At 36.1% G+C, this 24,077-nt stretch overlaps 2 protein-coding genes across 2 annotated transcripts in view; both read right to left on the bottom strand.

Annotated features, from left to right (window-relative positions):
• The window catches only part of TKT (transketolase), a 31,510-nt gene extending 9,998 nt beyond the window's left edge, over positions 1-21,512 (bottom strand). Inside the window, exons 1-7 of the mRNA XM_026723903.2 lie at positions 21,279-21,512; positions 16,374-16,491; positions 15,635-15,748; positions 13,214-13,311; positions 4,239-4,430; positions 3,429-3,547; positions 1,110-1,303 (exon numbers count right to left, since the gene is read on the bottom strand). Coding sequence (XP_026579688.1) covers positions 1,110-1,303; positions 3,429-3,547; positions 4,239-4,430; positions 13,214-13,311; positions 15,635-15,748; positions 16,374-16,491; positions 21,279-21,385 — 942 coding nt within the window. The 5' untranslated portion in view covers positions 21,386-21,512. The remainder of the gene's footprint in view (positions 1-1,109; positions 1,304-3,428; positions 3,548-4,238; positions 4,431-13,213; positions 13,312-15,634; positions 15,749-16,373; positions 16,492-21,278) is intronic.
• Positions 21,513-22,387: 875 nt separating this feature from the next.
• DCP1A (decapping mRNA 1A) overlaps positions 22,388-24,077 on the bottom strand; it is a 43,647-nt gene continuing 41,957 nt past the window's right edge. The window contains exon 10 of the mRNA XM_026723891.2: positions 22,388-23,024. Within this exon, the coding sequence (XP_026579676.1) occupies positions 22,986-23,024 (39 nt within the window). The 3' untranslated portion in view covers positions 22,388-22,985. The remainder of the gene's footprint in view (positions 23,025-24,077) is intronic.

The raw sequence follows: 24,077 nt of genomic DNA, 5'->3' as shown, positions 1-24,077 counted from the left end.
TTTCATATCCTTTTGATATTATTTTCATAAAATTATTTCTATGCCTCTAATTAGATGCATGGCTCAATGAGGCATGTTATTCTGCTTTTAGGCAGCACACTATTTCATGAAAGCACTGATAAAAAAATTGAAGCAGGTCTAATCTGCTTTAAGTGGCTGATCCATGTCACTGATATAATACAGAAAGGAGACACACTCAATTATAAAGTACCAATTTATATCAATGTTGCAGCCGCCCATCTAGTAAACTCTCTCTCCTGCAGAGATTTTCTATTATTTCTAACCTTTATTCTTTTGTGGACAGCTGGCACATATCCAAACAAAGCAATGGATTGCAGCCACCTTCATGCTGATTTTCAAAGCATGTCTATGAGCCCTATGTGAGGAGCCAGAGAGCTCTTGAACACATCATGCTGGGGACCTCAAATCAACACTAACAAGTGATGGAAACTATTGAGGCACGTATTATTTTATCAACCACAATAAGACTCCTACTACCGCTTAGATTACTGCTTAGCATTTGAATTTTATTAGGATAAGGCCTTCCCAATCTTTACACGTCTCCACTTTGATTAACATTTGGGATGGTATTTCATTAACCTCTTGTATGAAGTTCTCATTAAATTTATTCATGGATGATTTGGACATTTTTCAGAAGCTTTTACAGAAGTATTGCTCAGAGAAGACCTCACTTAATTATCCTAAGCATACTCTGCAACTCATTGTTTCTGATATCTATGAGTTTTCCATTTGGGTTATCTTGCAAGGGCCATCTTCTTGAATTCTGGACTGGCCATTTAATAAAAGAGTAATTATAAAGAAAATTCTGTGGTTTTTTTAAAAAATCTTACTTGGGCCTATCAGAGTAGCTCTCACTATTCTGGATAGGTAATACTACTATAAAAAAAAATCAGTTACAATGGCAACTCCTGGGGATTGGCTTCTAAAACCACTCCAGACTATTTTACAAGATTATAAACTACTGAATGAACACCATTTATTCTCATAATCTACCTCCATAAACCATGCAGTCACTGGAACAAAAAAGGCCTTTTTGCTCTCCTGAATATGTATTATTATTATTAATAATTGAAAAAAAATCATAGTACCTTATTTCCTATCTTGTAGTTTGGTGGAGAGGGCATCTTGATATTTTTAATATTAACAACTGGTGCATCGTCTTGTGGAAGCATTGGAGAAAGCTTTTTCTTGTTCTGGATTTTGCCAATGATCTCCTCAATGATTTGCTCAGCCATGTCTTTCGGAAGAGGTTTGCCATGCCAGTTTTCCTTATCTTCAACCCCTGTAGAATTATTATACATATTTTGAGCCATTTTGTGCCATAGCCACTTCATTCTTGTAATTGAAATGCTTTGCTGCCAGATAAACCATTCATTCTCCAATCCCAAATTCACTTTGTCATTCTCCTATACCTCAAAATATATTCTTTATGTAATGGGTTACTACAGCTCATCCCATCATTTTTATTTCCTGCAAGTCTTGACTCCATGAACATGGGTGGGCTATAGTAATCAATTTAGTCAACATATCCCTAATCTTAACAGAACAAATGACATTCTAGAAATTTGGTAAGTAAAGAATTGAATAGGCAGGCAAGAATTCTTCAAATTCTTCAATCAAATTCATGTGCAAGCAGGAAAGATTTCTTTGAGGCAGGTTGAGTTCTCACTGTAAAAGGATCTAAATACTGGAATGTTTTTCTCCTTTCAGAAGCGTGAAAAAGTGGCCACGTTTGTTCCTGAAAAATGACAAACATCTTAAGCTTTATTTGCATATTTTTGAGAGGGCCTAAGACTATTGAAGAACACCAAAAGACCAACCAGTTTCAGCAAGGAAGCTCACAAGTAAGATATGAGCAGACAGCTCTCACCAGCAACCGTCTCTTGCTTGCTTTCTGTCTTTTCGTTATGGTACAAATTGTGAAAGTTAAGCAATACCTAAGATAGATAGATAGATAGATAGATAGATAGATAGATAGATAGATAGATAGATAGATAGATAGATAGATAGATAGAGTTTTTTCAATCATCATTCTCCTGGTGCATGGGAATATGGAAGTCATTTCCGTATGCTAGTTAATTGTTCTCTTTTCCTCATCCTCTGATTGATTCTAAATTGTAATTTTATTCATCTTTTAAATAAATAACAATAAATAATATAGTATAGTAATAGTAAAATTCTTGTCATTTTGCAGCATATTCTAGCATTTCTAATGAAAATATTGTCCAATAATATTTACTCTACTTTTGTTTACTCCAAGAAATGGGTGAGAAAGACTGATATTCAAGCATTGTGGCGATTTCATGTTGCTAGCACGATAGCTGTAATAAAAGGTATCAATGTACAGGTTCAACTACAGCTAAGTTTCAATGGAAAATAAAAATGTTGAGTATTCAGTTAAAATGTTCCAATACCAGCCTATACATTTTTACTGTCCTTACAATATGCAGCTGCAACAAAGATTTGAATAAAAAAACACTCTGGAATCAAAGCAAAAAACTCTGGCACTTTAACTTCATTAAAATAACCCATTCCGAAAGATGATTCATGTATTAATATTTAGTTTTAAAATTGTATAATAAGATCATCTCAATCAAATCTGGGCTATTAGAGTTAGTCATTGACTTATGATCACAATTGGGATCATAATTTCCATTCTAAGTTGTTGCCATCATAAGTTAAATCAGTGACTAGACCCAATTTGATGAAAATGTATACTATAGTAATAAGTCAAGTCATCCTGGTTGTAAGTTGATTCTAAGCGTAAATTCAGTTTAATCAAGTGGCAGCTTTTACCGCTTTCCCCCCAAAATACTGTAAAAAAGTAACAATTTGTGATCATGCGACTGCAGGACATTAAACCAGTGGTAAATGCAAGCTGGCTGCCAAGCACCCAAATTACAATCACATGACCATGGTGGTGGGGTGATGATCATAAGTTCAAATTTAAGTCATAACATTTTTTTGAAGGTCACCGTTAATTCAAAGTATTGTTAAGCGAACGGCCATAAAGTGAGGTCTACCTGTACAGATATACTATAGGCAAACCCTCATACTTGTAGGAATTACAGAAGGAAACTGCCTCTTTCTTGTTTGGTTGATTGAACTCTTTTCATTGGAGAGAAACAACTTAGACCAATTTAAAACTAAGTTAAAAAATATAAATTCCTGATTTAAATCCCACATTTACCTTGAACCTAAATATACCGCTTAAGACCCTTATCTGCCCTATGGTGAAAATTGTAATCCACAAAAAAATGTTAAATATTACAACATAAGATTTACAAAGTGCTCTAAACACACAAGAATTTATGGAATTACTTATAATTAACTTATTAAATCAAACAAAAATGTAATCCTTAAATAGTGGTTGCAGCTGTTCTGAGGAGCCTGGGGCTTGGAATTACCTGTTATTCCTTTGCCTTTGAAGGTCTTGGCAATAATCGCAGTTGGCTGGTGTTTTGTCTGACCAAAAGCTTTGCACAGCTCCTCCACACTGTGCCCATCAACAATGATTGCGTGCCAGCTAGAAGGCAAACAAATCAATTAGCTTTTCAGAAATAATGCCAGCTAGCCAAAGAAACACTTTGAAGTATGACACCAATACACATGGTCTATGAAGTATAAAGATGTAAATATACATATTTATCCATATGGAACATATATGAGGATTTCTCTTTGATGGGATTGTTGTGAGATATTCAAAATAATCAAATTCCAAAGAATCGTTTGAGACATATCAAAGGCCTTAGATTACCTTGGCATTCATGGATGAAGGGTATTGATTTGTTGTTGTCTTGTTACATAACAATCAACAAACAAAGTCATTGTACATTGGAAAGAGAAAAACCAATCTTTTTTTCAATTCCTTCACTTATAAAGTATCTAGAGGATACAAAACAAAGCAGGAGCAATGGAGCTGTTCTGGGTGCACATGACCCAGCACACAAAAAATAAATTTTGTTTTCTAAATGTGCCAATATTGTAAAACGCAACAGGAAGACATGACTGTCAACAATTGAGACAGTCAGGTCAAATACCATCCTTACCATACCTTTCAGATTCAACATAAAAGACTAATATTTAAGAATCTTATCAGCATTTATTTCATTTTATTTCCAAGATCATTCTCTTATTCATTAAGCTGCATTTAATTATCAGCCCAAATACAGATTTAAAACAAATACAGTGCATTAAAATATTATAAGAACACGTACCCAAAGGATTCACAACGTTTCTGGTAGGTTTCTACATTATGCTGCAATGGAGCAGGATCACTTTGTCCCAACCGGTTAATATCAAGAATAGCAGTCAAATTATCCAGTTTGTAGAATCCAGCAAAGGCCATTGCTTCCCAAACTGAGCCTTCAGATAGCTCTCCATCTCCAAGCATACAATATACTCGATAGCTGTATATAAAAGAAAAGGCCAAGTGGTGATATTTAGCCACCTAAAATTCCTGAAAGAGGGAATGGAAGCATTCAGCTACCAGGTTAGAAAGCTAGAAGTCTTAAACTAGAACTAAGGAGAAATTTCCTGACAGTGAGAAAAAAATTAGTCAGTAGAACAGCTTGCCTCTAGAAGTTGTGGGTTCTCCATCACTGGTGGTTTATAAGAGATTGGACAGCCACTTTTCTGGAATGCTACAGAATCACCTGCTTGAGCAGGTCTTAGACTAGAAGACCTTCAACATCATTTTCAGCTCTGTTATATTGTTACTGTTATTCTTCTCCTGCTGTGGGGTAAGACCTATATAGTTCTTGCTGCCATCACCTGTCATCCAGGAACAACTCAGCTGATATCCCGCCTCAGCCCTGGTTTGTGTGACAGTTGCTTTAATAATGCAAGGTAGTTTAGTGTTATGAAGCTGGAATACCTGTTCTTTCTTAGGAGTTATTGATAGATACCACTTTTCCAAAAAAGGAAAAAATACAAGGAGTAAATTCAATGGTTTGGTTAAATCACAAAATCGTGCTTGTCTGCTACAAATAAAAGAACACTTGCTGTGACTCCATGTAAACTTGCAGTAAACTTGTTTAATTACTTAAAAACTAGTCTCGGTCTCTAGTATTATTATGCAAGGGCATTATGGAACTCACCCATCTTACAATTAGTTTTAAATCTGTAACATAACTCGATAGTTTATAGCACAGAAAATGGTTTTTTAGTGCTTAATCCATCTAAGGCAAACTATGTAAACTTTATTCCACTTTTCCTGCCAGTCACTCTCAGCCCAATCTACTTTGCAGGGTTGTTGTTGCAGGAGAAAATGGGAGGATCTTTTCTTCATGAATTGCAATATGAAAGGCAGGATATAAATAAAACAAACAAGTAAGGAAGAAAACAGTACATTGCATTTATATAGCAAATGCTCAGTTAGATTAAGGATCCCTAATGAGGAATGACTCAAAGAAGTTGCCCTATGAAGTCATTTATTTGAATTCAGTTCTGCCCAAGGATTATTATTATTTTTTGAAAACAATTTTATTGGTTTTTTAACAAACAAACAACCAAACAAAAACATAAAAACATCTGCTCTCTTCGATACTTATATACAAACAGTGTGTCGGTTGGTTCATCAGTTTTGTGCATTCATTTCGTAGTCACAATTACAAATACATTACATAATAACTCTTATTATCAATTCAAACTTATATATCCACATATCATTATTGAAAAAAAAAAGATTTGACTATACTTTTATTCAATCATGCCTTATGAGATAACTATGATTTAAGTAATTTATTCTATAACAAATCATATAATCATACCTATTCTATCTTAAGAAAAAAGAAAAAAAACATTTTATAAATGTAATGTCAAGTAGCAAAAGAAAAGGGAGAAGAAAAGTCAATAATATTCCTTATTACCTAACATTCTAAATATTCTATTTTTGTATTTCATCATCCAGCCATTGATAGAAAAGGTCCCAAATTGTATAAAATTGTTTATCTTCTTGCTCTCTAATTTCAAATGTCAATTTACTCATCTCAGCACATTCCAATATTTTCTTAATAACTTCCTCCTGCAATGGAATTTTCTCATTTTTCCAATTTTTTGCAAATACAATCCTAGCCGCAGTCAATACATTTACAATCAAGTATTTCAAATCTTTACTATAAACATCTGGTAAGATTCCCAATAAGAAAAGCTCCGGTTTCAGTTCTGCCCAAGGATTATTGTGAACTAAATTCAAGCCCTCCTAAAGTAACTAACATTAATATTTTTCTTTCTTTTCTTTCTCCCCTTGCAGTGTTGCAGTTAAACAGTCCTGAGCATTTGTGAAGAAATCAAGTAAGAGCACCAAGAAATAATCAGAAATATGAATTATTTCTTACTTACAACCCCCATTTTAACACTCATGAATAAATAATCACTGAATTATTTCTCATTTACAACCTCATCTTGAAATTACACCTGTAGATATTTAAAGAAATGTTATGATATATTAAGATCAGATAATGAAAAAAATCTTAGGAAATATGGGTTCTAACAATGATTCTAAACCTCGGCTGCCTTTTAAAGCATCATCACTGTGACTCAGCAAAACTACTGAAAAACTGCAGCTCTTCCATGCAGAACAAGTACAGCTTACTTCCTCATTTCAAAATTGACAAATTGTATTTGTATGGTATTTCCACATATCAAGGAAATGACACCTTTAATTTCACTCCCTCCAAAACAAATACAATGGTAATTGCTTGTAGTTGATTTTAACAAGTAACAGCTTCCCATGAACATTCTTTCCATTCAAAGAATGGTTTGATCTTTCCCTCCTTATTATCATTCAAATGAAAATCCCTCTGGGCTATGGGAAGAAGCACCACCTTTCTTGATTATCAGCTAAAACTGCTCTCTTCTGGGACAGCTCCTCTCTAAAAAGCAAAGCAAAAAGAAATCACAAGACTCCACTCAATAGATCATTAAATGGTAAACAGCTCTGGCAACTTACAGCAGCAACAGTTATAGAATAACAGAGTTGGAAGGGACCTTGGTGGTCATATAGTCCAACCCACTGCTTGAGCAAGAGAGTCTATTCCAAATATTAGCCTCTACCTAGGATCAAACTCACAGCCTCTTGATTGTGAGGCGAGAGCTCCACCTCTAGGCCACTGACTGGACTTGAGCTTACGTACAGTTCCAAAAATTAGGAATGAAGGAAGATCACAACTCGGGTCAGAGGCAGGGAAGATAGTGGGGGGCCCTAGATTAGGGATGTCAAACTTGTGGCCTGCAGGCCGGAGGTGTTACGAGCTGGCCACGCCTACCCCATTTTAGCAAAGGGGGGGAAAAGTCGTGATACGTCATGTGCCAACAAGGTGACAGCACAAGTTAAACACCCCTGCCCTAGAGAGAATCCAGGGCAGGAAATCCAGCTGTCAGAAGAGGGAAGAGCAGGTAGAGGGCACAGATAGTGACAGGATGTCCACATAGCTTCTTATTGTGACCACTTGGGGAATGCTATTAGAAACTATGTCAGGGATGAAAGTTGAGAAAAGCTAGAGGGATTGAGGGGGTTAGAGAGTAGAAGGATTAAGTAGCAGCAGCTACAGGAAATATTAAATGTGAGGTGGCCATTACAATGGAAGTTATAGGAAATTTAGTTTCAATCCTCTTTCCTGGCTTCCCAGTCTCAGCCCAGGTTCTAGATGCAGTATCAGTGAAAGCTTTAGGTTGAAGATAGAATTATCTTTGTAGAGAAACCTGGATTCCATCTATTGATATGACTGGGGTTACACATTCCCTGAATAAGCAGATGCACTATCTGGAGCTTTTACTTGGCTCCTGCTAAGGCAGCAGGTGGACACCATGATCAAGAAAACCTTCAGGCATCTTGATCGGACTTCCGGTTTGAGCTTCTTCAGCGACAGACCAAGACCTCGTCTCTGCGAGGCTTTGATCCGTGAGCGCCGCTGGAGCGCCCCGAGCCGGCTGGTTTCGGGGCTAAGCCACCCCGTAGAGGTGGTGAAGAGGGGGGAGACCTCCAGCAGGGTTGAAGAGAACCACATCTCTCCTCCCCAGCTGGCCATTACTCCCTTTCCCGAAGACGGTTGCAGCGGTGGTCAGAAATGGCCACCACAAAGAAGAACTCGACTGGAAAAGAATGTGCAGGAGGAAGATAAGAAGAGAAAGTTTTGGTTGACCGGGTCAAACAGCAAAAGCAACAAATAAGGTACCCTGGAATTGAAACTGTTAAAAAACAATAACATTGTTCCCTAAGAAGATTTTTAAGTTGCGAAGGAGAGAGAAAAGGGAAAAGATTTGTTTTTCTCCTTTTCCTATACTGACAGCTAAGAGACTTAAGCAAGAAATTGGAAAAAAATCCACTTTGACATCAATAGGCATTTAATGCTGAAAATAAAAAGTCAAAGGGATAATAAAGATTTCTGGAAAATTAAAAGCTTTTGAAAACAGGAAAGGAGAGAAAAAGAATAAAAGAGTAGGATCTGGAAGGGAGGAGACTGCCTGGAATTAAAAAAGAACTTACAGCAAAATCTTAACAAGACTTCCAAAAGATACATTCTAACTGAAATATCGCAACAAAAACCCCAGGAAGAGAAAGTCGAAAAAGAAATAAGAAGATATAACTGGGGACTATCTGGATTACTTGATGATTTCTGGATTCTTGGTTATTGTTTTGAATGACTAAAATCAATCGGGTGGTTGTTTAAAACTGTTTAAAATGGCTCCACTTTTAGAAGAACCGAAAATGGAACTTAAAAAGTACAAAGAAGATGCACAAGAAGGGAGAGGTTCTTTTGGCTTCGTATTTCAGTTCTTAGAAATGGAGATTTGGAACTATGAGAAACAACAAGAAATGCCTGCAGAACAAGAAGATTGCGACAAAGAAGAAGCCACCTTTAATGAACAAGTAATCTTAGATGGGGAAAAAAAGGAAAGGGGGGAAAGAGAATGGAAAGTTTAAGATTGGGAAAAACAACTTCCCCTCCCCCCAAATAAATAGATTGAAAAATAAGTATCAAATCAGAAAACAACAGAAGAGGGAAATGCAGAAGAGAGAATTAGAAGTAGAGAGACAAGGGGGTAAAAAGGGGAGGAAGAAGATAAGAGGGAAAAAAGAAAGGAAAAGAAGTTATAAAGGACAGAAGCAAAATATAGAGAAACAGGGCCTATTTAGAGATAATGGGTGAAAACTTAGTGGAAAAAGGGATTCTGCAAAGGTACATAAGATAGTATAATTATACTAGAAGCAGAAATAATTTTAGAAAATATGAAACAATGTATGATTAAAATGTCTGATAAAATAGCTATTGTAATTCAGTGGAATGCTTGTCAATAAATAAATGTAACAAAAGGTATATTTAATGATTTATAAAACAGATATGAAGAAAAATAAGGGAAAAATTAATTATGGAGATTATATGTGTTTTTAAGGAAGTATGATATTTAATTGAAAAGAAGTGTTAAAGATGTTAAGATTTTAATTATTATCAATGATAGAACTGAACTGGAATGGAATGATGTTTATAATTACATATATTTACAATCTTCCATTTTTTTAAAGAATATAGTGTGTATTATAAGAATGTACCAAGCAGAATTCGATTGGAAGTTATGTATTATGTATTATATTGAAGGTCATAAACTTAAGGTATATATTGAAGTTTAAATAAGAGTTGAATGGATGTAATTAAAAGATATAAAGGTGTCATACTCCAATTAGTAACTACAGGAGAAAATTTGTTTAATGAGAAAAGATAATATGAAATTGAAACAGAACAGACAAAAGTCTAAATATAATGATTTGAATTGAGATGAGATAATCAAAATAGAATTGAGAAAATTAAAAGAGGGGAAAAACTATATAGAAAATGTAAAATAGTATAAGATATGGAATAGAATACAAAAAGGAGCATGAAATTGAGTTTTGTGTCTGTATAAAGAAGTTCAACCCGGGACCATGCTATTTTCAAAAAAGATGTTTTACTTGTATTTTGTGTGTGAAAACCCAAATAAAACTTTATTAAAAAAAAACAACCTTCAGGCATCTTGACCGGCTTGCCAGTTGTGACTTTTCCTGGACCAGGAAGTAGTCACAATAGTGATTCATGTGCTTGTCATGTGGAGGAATTAGACCTCTGAAATTTGTTCTGCCAAGCAACTGTCCTTAAAGGTGACCTGGGAACTAGGGCTGGCACAAAATGCTATTGTTGGCCTACTTGCTGGCTGCTGCAAACCACTTTATTAGAGTAACACCTACACTTTGGATACATTATTAGTTGCAAGTAGACTTTCAAGTCTAATTGGTATTTACAAAACCTACTTGTTTAAACTATCTTCTCTAGAAACAATCCACCCAGACAGTACATAGCAGAGAAGAGGTAGCACTGTAGGAGCCTTAGAGAATCACCTAAGTAGCCCTCCTCTTACTTTGGAACAACTTGCCTCCCAGTTTATGGATGGCTTCCACCATGTTAAAAAAGTAGGATATTTGCAAGAGCATTGTTTTTTTTTTGCTGGATCATTGTGTGGAACATTCCACTAAGGTGACTAGCAGTGGTAGAACTTTTTTTATAATTGCAAGCTGCCTAGAATCTGGAGAATAGAAACCATACAATTGACTACAATATATTATTATACTATTATAAATATAATTGTACACATTTTATTACAATATAATGTATTGATTATCCTGTTGGGTAACATAAACAAATACTGTATAGCAGGGGTCCCCAACCACCGGGCCCCGGACCGGTACCGGTTCGTGGATCATTTTGTACCGGGCCACAAAGAATGAATAATCGTGATTAAAATCTATATAAAAATATGTTTTTGCTTTCGGGTGTCTTATTTTGAAAGACAACCACTTCCGCCCTCGCCTAACTTCCGCGCTTGACTCTTTGGCGCGTATTTATCCTGCATCAGCAATGCAAGCTAGCCCTCGCAAAATGAGCCAGAAACAGAGTTCACTGGAGAGTTTTTTTGGAAAGGGTAAGTTACGGGTTCATCACTTATTTATTTACTGTTATTGGAACCTTCACGCCCCTACCCGGTCCTTGAAAAAGTGTTTCTGCGTGAAACTGGTCCCTGGTACAAAAAAGGTTGGGGACCACTGCTGTATAGGATGACTCTGAACTCCAACAATGTGTGCAAAATGTTGTGTTTTAATTCATTTGTTTTATTAATAAATAGTATTCATGTACAATAAAGCAATTATCAGCCTGACTTCAAAGGAAAAAGGACATGTTTTTCCAAAAGCTTTGAAGGTAATAGCCTGTAATATTTTGGGTTGGGAAGAAATACTCCCTCCAGGTTTGTCTTTTAACACTGCAAAAGGTTTAGTTTACTTAGCATGAATCATCTGGAGATAATGTTCAAAGGAAGCATACATTATTTTCTCTCCATCTTTATCACAAAATAATAAAGATTATTAGGCCTGTTGTAGTGACTGAGCTTCACTTTCATGAAGAACTTTGTGCTGTGGACATAACAGGATTCTCTTGATCAAAACTGTTACAAGATTCAACTTGACAAGGCAATTCATGATCCCCAAACCACGTGGGTCAGCCCTTTGGAAGAAGGCGGATTTTAGGCAAGCCAAAATATTTTCAGACTAAACAGCTTTGGTCAGCATGTGCCAAATTGCCCAGTCTGAAAGGCCACTGGAGGCAGCATCAGGTTGGTGGCTTTGGTGGACCCTACAGAAACTCCCACAGCAACGCTGAAGCATCTCAGCCTGAGAGCACTTTGGCCAATAGTATGGAAAAGGGTTACTCCACAGCCCCTATATGTTTGCTTTATTTCATTTTAGAAGTAGTGAGATCATACTGCTTCATAAATAACTTAAAAGGGAATTATTTGCTCAATATCTTGGCAAAGCTCAAGTATCCTCTGATAATCTGCACATTCCTACATATAGTGTCAGCTACTGGGAGGTACAGCAAAGGTTAGACAGGTAATGTGAATTTGGCATTACTTAATACGGCTATTGCTATTTTAAGTATTGTTTGGAAGAACACTGAGCTTTTTCTGGCAAAACTTCTACACTAACTGATTGAAATTCAGAAGTCCTGTCACTCTTGTGGGAAAGGCATCATCAATTTTAATCTACCACACACTGTTAAAAGATTCAGGAGGCATAGAAAGTAAAATAGCTGGAAACCTCAAATAATCTTCTCACAGGGTTAGTATTTCATGAATTTACAAAAAATACAAATTATGGTTTGGATTCATGCATATTTTTTCAATTGTTTTTAGAAGATTGCATTGCTTTTTCCAAGATTTGTCATTCTCCTCAAACATCATAAATACTGTACAAATTATATACAGGTGTGTGTGTGTGTGTGTAACATGAATGTACTAAAATAGCAGCAGAAATTAAAAAATATTTGCAATCTAAGCTCAGTTAAGTTAAAGTCTTATGAAATGCTAGCTACTTTCCACACTGTTTAGAAATAGCAAACAAACAAGGTTAAGCATAAAAGCATAAAAACACCAGTGAGATTATATAAGAGCAGTCAATCTTTTTCAAAGAAATGCTTTCAAGCAAGTTAAATGTACAGATTGAAAATACATTTTTTCTTCTGTAAGATGTATTAATTTTCCAGTGCAGACATGACTTTACAATATCCATTTTTGAATAACATGTGAAGAACTTCAAGTCAGTAATGATTTATTGCCAAACATTCCTTCCCTTGAGCAATTCAAGGATTGCATAATACAATAACTCTGTTATTTCTCTACACCCACTTTTGTTCTACATTGTCATGTTTCCTTAACATCTTTTGTACAAAATTCCCATCATGCAAACTAAAGATTATGAACTGCTTTTGCCTAAATAAAGCATATCTGGATGGTGACAGGAACAATTATTATTGAATCTGAAGACAATATGCTGGCTTTAGCATTTCTGTGTACTGTAATCAAATTAAGAGCAAAGCTATTCCAAGATATAAGTTAAGAAGACTGGTATCTAGTAATCATAGTTTGCAAATTCAAATAACAAGTGTTAATGGAAGACTTTGAAGTTTGTTCACTGAACTGAAAAGGACCTGCATACAGAAATAAAAGGCTCATTCATATTTCTATTATATAGAATGTTACCATTATCTGCGATTTTAGAAATAAATCTAAAAGTAATAAACTAAGAAAGGAAACATCATTATTGATAATAAGTAGAACTTCATTCATTCAATTTTATATAATTTAGTGAAGTTGGAAATAAAATTACCTGGCTTTGTCAAAGTATTTCCCAGTATAAGCCATGCCACAGGCAGCACCCAATCCTTGGCCAAGTGATCCAGTAGCTACATCAGTGAAAGCTTGTTTCTAGAAAAACAAGAAAGCAACAATCCAACAAACAGAACCTCCAATTTACAAATATTAAGATTCTGATCCTTTGCCACGAACACCCAAAGAATATTTATAGTTCTAGCATCTGCCAACATTAACGGAATATATTTATTAATAAATATAACAAAAGCAAGCCAGTTGCACTGGTCATATTACTATGTTATCATGAATAAAGATTGTACCAAGAATAAAAATTAGAGGAAAGAAATATTTTATTTTCATTAGGTATTCCTGGGACAATGTAGCAGTGATTTTGTCAAGCAATTTTTTTTTTCTTTTAGATCAGTTGGGATGAGGGACCAGAAGAGTTAAGACTGTTGAAAATAGCAGTGTTGGAATAGCAACACAAGCATTATGACTTTTCTGTATATATAGCAGCTTTGCACGCATACTAAAAAGGGACAGAGCTTGTACTGCAATTTCACAATGCTGTTTTGCAGATGATGCTGGGTAAAGCAGAACAAAGTTGGGGTACATCTCTTTGTGTTTGTTGTTCTATATGGACACAAGAATACAGGCAATCCTCAATTTACAACCATTCATTCAGTGACTTTTCAAAGATATGATAGCACTGAACAAATAGGGGTTACAGCCAGTCCATGGAGATCCAACTGTTCCAGCAGCCCTTTGGTCTTGTGATTGTGATCTGAGTTTCAGGCATTTTGTTTGCACTTATGATTGGTTGCAGTGCACTGTGATCATGTGATCATCGTTTGCAATCATCCTTGCCAACTTCCCCAGAAAGTCAAAGAAAAAGCTGGTAGGGAAGGTTGCAAATCACTAAGATAAATCTCCTGCTTCTGCACACCCATCCCCTCTGCACTCCAAATACATTGGCTACTCAACATACCCTTCCTGACCCACACAATATCTCATTCACATCTCTTTGCAACCTCCCTAGCCTTTCTACGCCTGCTGCACACCACCATTTACCTGCCCACAAGCCCAGTACTTTCTGCCAGCTTCCCTCCTGACTTTGGTTGTGGCAAGTTGGAAAGAAGTTGCCTCACCTAATGATTATGGGATTCAATTGCCAACGGCAACTGGAACCGTAGTGATTGCCAGCCCTAACTGATGTGATTTCTTTTCTTTTCCATTTTCAAAAAGCCTTTATTGAAATTAGAATATTAAAATACAAATATGTCTATAAAAAGAAAAATAGGTTGATACAATTCACCATTGTTCTCTGACAGTATAAAAATGTTGGATATATTCATACATTCCAAATATTCATACATTTCAACAGGTTCTCATTAATCATATGGGTATACAAAGCTTGTAGTTTATTTTTAACCCATACCTTTCATATTTCTATTGTCTATCCATTTATACCAATTGTTCCAAGTTAAATAGTAATCTGAGTCTTCCTTGTTATTCAGTTCTATGGTGAGTCTATCCATTTCTGCATATTCAAACATTTTTTGGATTATTAAACAGTCTGACAGTATGGTAGACATTTTCTAAGCTTGTGCTAGTACAATTCTTGCTGCCATAATAATATGTATAATCAAATATTTAATCTTTTGGGGGTATTTACCCTTAATAATTCCCAGGAGAAGCAATTCAGGCTTCAACTCTATTCAACAGGGGGTGATTTCATTTAGCCATTTTTTGCATTTTGATCCAATAATTTTTGATTTCCGGGCATAACCACCAGACATGGAAAAAAGTACCTTAGGCTTGTTTGCATTTCCAACGGCTAACTGATATGGTTTCATTTTACGACTGCATCACTAAGCAATAGAAATTTCTGTACCAGTTGCCATTGTAGATCAAGGACTACATGTGTCCCAAAGATCAAATTAGATTCTTGAATCCAAGATACACAATCACAATATATGGAGGTAATAAAAACATCAGAAATCATGCAGTAGGATATCCATACCTGGATTGCACAACCATGCAGTGGTAAAAATGTAATACAGAAAACCCTAACTGAGCCCAAACCCAAAATTTGGCATTGTGGCAATTCAATAATTTGCCTATTGACATTAGTATTAAATTGATGGATATGGTGTCATGTATTTCATTATGTCATCAATTATGTAACTTGCCACTATATACCTTATTTAGCATACGTTTGTATATAACAAGCACTTCCTTTCCTTAATCAATTAAAACAAGGTTTTGCAGAATTTTTTTTTTACTTGTTTTAATTCATTGAAAATTCCTTAATTTTCTTTATTTGCATTTGTGAATTAATTTTTATTGGCTAAAATAACCACAACATGTTGCATAGTTCTGCAAGAGTCACTGAAACTTCAGATTAAAAGGAGACTGTGTTTTCTAAAATACTTACAGGGACAGGATGTCCTTCTAAAATGGAATCAATTTTTCTCAGTTTCAGCAACTCTGGTTCCTGAATGAAGCCTGCCTCAGCCCAAACAGCATACAAGATTGGTGCTGCATGACCCTACAAGAAAAAAATAAAGTCTAGGATTTACAAAACATCTTAGGAAAACTCAGAACCATGAAACAACTATATCACATTAATGCTTAGAATAATCTGCAAAACATACAAAAAAACTCTAGCTAGAGTTAATGAACAATAAAAGAAGTTAACAGTGAAGTTACATCTACAACTGCAAAGATGGCTGACTCTAAAGAAGCTAAGGAGAAGATTATGGTTATAACTATTATTTATTTTATTTATGTAAAGAATCCCAAATAACTCTTCATATAAAATCCATGGAACTTTCTGATTTGCTTATTCATTTCTCCCCAACAGACTAAGACTATTCCTATTTTTCTCAGTCACAGAGAATTGCCAAAGAAATGGAAAGCTAACCCATCTGTCTGAACTGGATTAAATTTGGCTAATTTTTCTGGATTTAAATTAACGTCCCAACAGCTCAATAGCGAGTTGCAGTCAAAAATCCAGAAGTCAGTACAGATTTTTTTCCACATTTTTATACCATTATATAACAATTCTGCAGAGAAATTTATTCTCCCCCACTAATGTTAAGAAATTGAATATTCATTCAAAACTGCCCGTTAGAAAAATGGGGAAATACTGCCTAAAAAGTTCTAGCTCTTACCTTGGAGAGAATAAATCGGTCATTGCTGGGATGTCTGGGGTCCTGTGGTTTATATCTCATAGTGTGAAAAAACAGCACAGACATAATTTCGGCAGCACTGCAACATGATGTGGGGTGTCTGGAAGTCAAAATACATGAAATTTTACAACAGCAATTTCTTGTCAAGAAACATTCCGTAGTTGAAACACTAGCATGCTCATTTTCTAATCTTCTACTGGAAAATATGTATGTAATGGTGCTATCTTAAGCGAATGCAGATTCTTGTCTTCTTTTACCTAAAATGGTTATTTAATTATTTCCCTTAGTAATAGGAGAGACAGTAGCATCATTCTTTTTTAAAGTGTCATCAAAATCAGCAATTGCTGTGTTAATGAAGTCTACTTAATAAATAGTTGAAACCTAGCTAAACAGGGTTGTTGTGGTAGGAAAATAAGAGGAGGAAGGAGTATATTTTCTGTTCACTGCATTGAGTTTCTTATAAAGTAATAAAGGCAGGATAAAAATAAAATAAAATCATATCAATAAATCCTGTTTTCTGTATTTTTTTTTAACTAGGGACAATCCTTTCTCTTACCAAGAACATAACAATCCCTAACTACTGGTATATATACAATGTGTGTATGTGTGTATTATTAATTTTTTAATTTTCAAGCATCTTTCCAAGAAAAACGTGCAGAAAGAAACTTGCAAAAATACATCCAGTAAGAATATGTTCTCTCACTTTGTACACACTATCTTCATTTTAAACAATATTACCATTCACATATTTATTGCTCTACATTTATAGTTTTAGGTGAACCCCATAAATGTCGCCAGACATTGCATCCACTGGCCAACAGTAATGCCTTTTCTTATCATCTTTCACTTGGATTACCTCAATTTAATTTATATGGGGCAGCCCCTGAAGGTATTTTGGAAACTGCAGCTGACACAAAAATGCAGTGGAATGCATGTGCACAAAAATGCACATGCTGACTGGGAAGAAACAGAATAAATACAGCAAATGCCAATTTTGCAGAACCTGCACTGTTGCCAGTTGGCTTCTATGTTCAATTCACAAACTAGATTCTTTTTTTTAATATGAAGTCTTTTATGCCTTGGATCTTCATTACCTTCAGAACTGTCTGCTCCAGGTAAAATCTACCTCTCCCAAAAAAATTTCTAGAAAGATATGCTGCAGGTTGCAGATATATTTGTTTCCATATATAATAAGCCAATATATTTCGGTAATGATTTAGTGTAACTGCAGATAAGCTGGTGAACTTAACTATTACTCTATATTGCCTTGATAAAATACCCTATTTATAGAATAACTATATTATATATTTTGATTTGTTTTTTATTTGTTAGCATTTTAACACTATAAAAATTTAACTCATCTTAAATAAGTTACATGATATTAATATAACTCTGTAAAATAGGTTTGTGATCATTGTATCAATTATATATTGTATCTTAAGACTAATCCACTTATAAGCACTACACATGCTACTAATTTTAAAAACACATGCAAACATTTTTAAAACACATGAAGTAAATAAAGGTTAGTGTCCACCTCTTGGTAAGTATTTGCACAATAGAAATTCAATTTAAGACAGAAATCATCACAAATTAGTATGTGTATTTATACATGGCAGTTAATAAATACTCCTAACATGCTTGCTTAATGCCCATTTCTTAGATCTTATAAATTTTATACTTAACCATCTCTCTAAAGAATTGCTGCTTTGGGGAAAAGATTTTTACAAACCTATTGGTAAACAAGTAGAAGGAAAGAAACACAGATTAAAACAGTTTACAGGAAAAAAAAATCAGCAACAGACACTACCCAAGGCCAGAATCAAGTCTTACAAAATAATATATTTATTCTGGCACAAGCTTTTGTATAGCAGAGCTCAGTTTTGCACTGTTGTAACTAATATAGCTCTGGTCATATATATTTAGATCAATACATTTTTAATTTACATTGGTAGAGGACCTATAATATTGTTAACACTTTAAATGATAGCACCATAAAGCTGAATTAATAAAAAAATATTGAAAACTAATTAATTCACTCATTAGGAAATAAATGTTTGCATTTACAGATCTAATCACTAGAAATTCAAGTCTCATTAAGTGCAATGGACTAAAATATCAGTTTAGAATTTGACTGCAGGAAAACTGATGTTACAAAAAAAAAGACTTACAATTTTTATTATTTTGTACAAGGTTTTCCAAATGAATTGAAGCATTTAAAATCTGTGTCTCAGAATAAATGAATTTTATTTCAAACCCCACCTAGCATTGGAATTTAAATTATAAAGTATGACCTAAGCTTTTAAATTTAATAAATCACAAGTTCTTATGAAAACTGATTTATGTATGTTCAATTTATATATGCAACATAAATGTTAAAGAGATAAGATTTTTTTTCAAATTATCTTATAAAAATTTTCTTTAAAGTACTCCATCAATTAATTGTGCTTTTTACTCTCTGAAATAACAAGTCATTCAAAGATCAAATTCTGTTAGCTCTAGGACACCCAAACTGTTTGCATTAACACAAAAGCACTTTCAACACACCCAAATCAAACAGAGCTGCATACTAAAATTCTTGTTTAACACGCACAGTTGACTAAGCAAAAATCCACGAGAGGCAGAAATTATGGCAAGACAAAAATAGCCAAAGGAAATGAAAAATAACCTGAAAGCATACAGTAGGTAGCCAGAACTTTTACACGAGTTTGTATTTACTATATACAAGTATGCATCACAAAATTGGATTAAAGATGCACACCTATGATAAGCAACAAGTGGGCATCATTTCAGACACTGACAAAGAAAGCAACAATTGAGGCAGCCTATGATGCCACACCAATAAGGGCTTGACAAAAGGAGGCTTTGCTAATGCCTTTTCTATGGCTTTTTTTCCAGTTAAAGTAAGTGCTGCTAACCACATGGAATTTCCTGAAACTCCTGCATCTACGTAGCTAGGGAGTTCTTAACTTTTTCCAAAGCCTTCTCTCTTCAGTCCAGCTATATCACACAAAAACTACAAGCCTGTTATAGCCTATTAACAATTGTGGAAGTCTAGCTGTAGAAAATAAAATGGATACTATTTTGATACAGCTATTGCAACAACACATCAACAGTATGAAGTACAGTACAACTTCCTCCCAAAGAGCACCATAATTCTGCTTCACCATGAGGAAGCAATTTCCTATTTGTTCATTTTTCCACTGTAACTGACCTTACTTCTCACAAATTAAGTAATACCTTCTACAAAATAAATGGGACAGTATCCAATACTGTATTTAATACAGCATGCATATTTGTGACAGAAAGAATGAAGAGGTAACAATCCATCTCTTTGTAGCTATTTCTTTATAAAATGCAAAGTGATTAAAATTTAAAATTGCTTATTTATTCTTATTTGTAAAATATACTTCCCACTTTTCCACATGAAAAATAACCACATAACAAAATACAAAAATTCTAAAGCAGAACAAGATTTTCATTTTAAAACAGTAATATTTATACAGAACTTTATAAGCATTGCTAGGAGTCATCAGGAGTTTATGAAAATACGTAAGACATTTTAACAGAATCCTCAAAGTGTCAAGCAGTTTGTTTCAAACTTATACCTAATCAAAGTAAAGGGGTTTTTTTAAGCTTCTTTCTCATACTTTTTACTTTTCCAGGAGTGAGATGCCATGGGGAGGGGGAATAAAAGTTCTACATCCCCACTGACATTGTATCACACAAGCAAACACAAATAAAACAATTAAAGAGATATTTTATCTGCAACTCTGGTTTATATACCTAAGTTTCTCATCTGCTTTTATGATCAAATAAACCATCTACTGTAGCAAGTGACAGTTGAAACTTACAGTATAGGGTTCTCAAACAACATTTCTTCATTGCAGCTATTATGAAACATAAGCAACACTTAAAAGTCTGTTTCAACACTAATATTTCAAAATACAAATTTACCCCACAGGCAGCCTTGAAACCTTTGTGCAATCCAAAATCTCCTAAATTATCATCTTATTTTGTTCACTTGCTTTTAAGGTAGAAGTAGTGACATATGTAAAAACTAGTCATTGTAACTTGGCCAGGCTGCAAAGAGATTAATTTTTTGGGAGAAATATCCCACAACAACAGACAGGATTGTCAGATTACAATCCAGAGATGTTCATTTTAAGGGCAAAGGCACAGCTGAACCATTGAGTGGATTTTTTTTTTGCATTAATATTTATCCATTTCTGGGTTCCATAGCTGAAGTTCCATAGCCGGAGATGAATTCAAAAGATGAGAACCCTTCTTTCATACATCAACACTCAACAATCTAGATGTAAGGGGGAAGGGGAGGTTTTGCAGAAGTCGTGAGACAATTGTTTGCATAATGGCACTTTTGTCAGAGACAAAATCTTAGTGTTACTGGTTTCAGAAGTTAGATTTGTTTGACGTGTTGGGAATGGGACCGGTGGAAAGGAAGGAAGGAAGGAAGGAAAAGAGCCACTCTGCGCTGAACATCTGTTTGACAGCAAGATGATGGCACAGAGTGGTACTCCGGTGACGACCTGGAGGATGATCGAAAGGTAAAATAGGCTTTCTTCACCGCCACCTTTTCTCCCGTCCGCCTCTTCCTGTAATTTGAGCGGTGCTCCCAACTCTTCACGATCTTGTGCAAGAGCTGGGCAAGCCTCCTCTCCACAGCACGTGGGAAGAGAGGAAGAGATGGCCACGGGAGTGCGACCGACGTCTTGCAAGGTTTCCCCGCTGTACCAGATCGCCACCCCACCCCACCCCCCGCTTCCAGCATCTGCGATGCCAGGCCTCCTTGGAGGGTCGGCGTGCGCCTCGCCCCACTCCTGCGCTTTTGCAACCTTGCCTCTCCCTCCCAAGCCCCCTTTGGCTCACCCGGAGCCGGCCGCCGAGGTGGCCTTGATGGAGTTGATGCGAAGGCGATTAGCCGTGTCCTTCAGGGCCAGCAGAGTCTGCTGATCGGGCTTATGGTAATCCTCCATGGAGAAACAGGAACGCGACGGGCAGCGAGCTCGGCTTACAGAGAGGCAGCTGGAGAGGGAAGCTCTGCGACTGGCGAAGGGAAGGCGGAGCAGCTCAGCCAAGTCCTGCCAAAGGAGGGCGGGAAGAGCCACAGAGCGCGGCCGGCCTCTGGAATTGGGCGGAGCCTGCCTGGCGGGAAAGTGGGCCGTGGAGCGCGGCCTCCCTTTCGGAGGCTGGCTGGCTGCGTGGATGGCGCGAGGTCTCGTGGCCAGGGTTTCAATGCCGACGGCGCGAGCGCAGAGGGACTCGCTTCCCCCGGTGCCCTGCAAAGATTTCCTCAGACTGGTGGGCACTTTGGCCATAGCCGCTGCCAGAGGCAGAGAGAGACTAATCGCCTCTTTTCTGGCTGGCGTGCTTTCCCAGCGCCTCTTGCTTGGAAACGGTACAGAATAATAAAAACAAGGACAAATAGGCTGAAAAACAGCTTCTATCCCAGGACAGTAGCTCTTTTGAATTCTACTGTATAGCGCAATATTAATGCAATATATCGGGGTTTTCAATTCAATGTGTGGAGTGTGAAGGATGCGTGTTTCTGTTTATTTTCATAGTCATGATGTGCACGAAAGATGGTGTTTGATTTCGTTGTACGAGGTGCAATGACAATAAAGTAAACTAAACTAAACTAAACTTTTTTTCCCTGGTGGAGTTTTTTGAGGGGGCGGGGGACGCAATTTTTAAACCCGCGAGGACACAAGACACTTACTAATGTTTTTACGCAGTGTAGGAAGTTAGCAGTTCTTCCAACAAGTCAGCAGCAAGTAAAGACGACTTTGGAGACCAAGCTGTGGCAATCCCGATTAGATGCCCAGGCGTTCTAATCAGTTTAAAACACGGTGCTTCTTTCCCTCTGGTTTCTGAAACAAAATCCAAGGAAAGAGGTTGGACAGGCCATTTGTCTGGAACGCTATATTTTCCTGCTTGAAGAGGGGGTTGGACTAGAAGACCTCCAAGGTCCCTTTTAACTGGTATTTATTTATTTATTTGATTTGTCAATCGCTTACAAAACAATAGGTATAAGTATAAACATGAGGAAGAATACAGAAAATAGGTACGATTAAATGGGGACAATAGGACAGGGACGGGAAGGCACGATGGTGCACTTATGCACGCCCTTTATTCTGCAACGTCGTCTTCTCCATTTCCGCGCCCTTTAGTGTAGCTGCAGAGCGATGGAGCGCGCGTTTATGCTTCATTGCTTACGGTGATCTTAGCTTAGGCAGATGCGCGGGTGGTAGCCCTGCTCAGGGATACAGGTTGGCGCTTGCTGTTTTGCCTAGATTTAAATACATGTTTCAACGGGTAATTATGTAATCTGCCATTTCCTTGTGTAGCGGATGAAAGTTGCGCCTCTGACCCTTCGTACGGATTACTCAGATTGCCATTTTTTTCCCTCGAAGAATCTTGGGAAATGTAGTTCTCGGAAGTGGCTGGCTTGTGCAAACGTTTCAAGGACTGAGGTGCTGCTGCTGCTATTGTATTCTTCATTTTCTCTAACCACGGAAACGAAAGTAGTCACTTAAAAACGAGCCACATGCCATGCTCTTTCTTGCCCGATTTGATTCAGCAAGACCGAACCACCAGTTTAGGCAGCTCCTGAAACTTAATGGGTGTAATATTTTAGATACGTTTTGAGATTTTATGACATATCCAAATACCTTTATTTATAGACTGAGATTTTTAAAAAAGTGTTGAAAGGATTTTCTTTTTTTAAAAAAAATATTGATGCAGCATTTTTCCCCACAACAACCCTGTGAGACTAGTTGCATTGAGAGTGACTGGCTCAGTCACCCAGCTGATATTTCATGCACAAGGCTAACTAGAACTCAGTCTCCTGATTTGTAAGCTACCACTTTAATCATTTTGTCCCCTAAAACCATACAAAATAAACACAAAATGCTTGGAGTTTTATCATTTCTGTAGCTTGCTGGCTCTAAACAAATCCAGTGTTTTATCAAAAGAGCAGCTATAATGCCAAGTTGGTCACAGTCCTTTACAAATGCAAAAAAAGCTGTACCCATTTTTATGAGAGAAAAGAGGAATTAGCAAGTACTGTATAGTATGAATAAGTTAAAAAGAATAACTTCCATCCATGTTTGCTCATACTTATTTTTGGAATGTAGTTTTTGACTTGCCCGTTGAAATGTAGTACAATCCTTGGCTTAACATGCAATGTCTTAAGTTAATAGTTGTGTGTTCGTACTTCAAAGATTTAAGTATTTATTATAACAAACTTCTGACACAAGGTTCAGTTTGGTAGGCTTGTTAACCTCATGATCTATTCCCCCTACTAATTCCACACTATAATTTTGAAATGGTAGGCAATTAACAAGCTTAAAGTTTGGAATTAGGATACTTTAAAAATGGAAATAAAAGAAATCCACCATGTTGTCTGGATCGGTCATTTCCTATTTTATATTAAGCTGGATTCATGTTCCTATGTAGAGAACTGAGAACTATAGAGAGCTTTGTAAACATATTTACTAAAAAGAAAGCTGCTATTTCCACATTCTTAATTTTCTTCATTGTTCTGTAATGTTTTCTAAAACTTTTAATCAAACACATAAAGAATTGAGGTCTCTGCATAGGTATCAATGGGTAAGTAATTAACATTGACAAAATTCCTTATTTGTCCTCAAAATAAACCTCCCCCTT

Source organism: Pseudonaja textilis, chromosome 2, assembly GCF_049901715.1.
Source record: "Pseudonaja textilis isolate UNSWEBS1 chromosome 2, rPseTex1.2, whole genome shotgun sequence".
NCBI classification, from domain to species: domain Eukaryota; kingdom Metazoa; phylum Chordata; class Lepidosauria; order Squamata; family Elapidae; genus Pseudonaja; species Pseudonaja textilis.
This window is presented reverse-complemented; position numbering and strand designations above follow the sequence as displayed.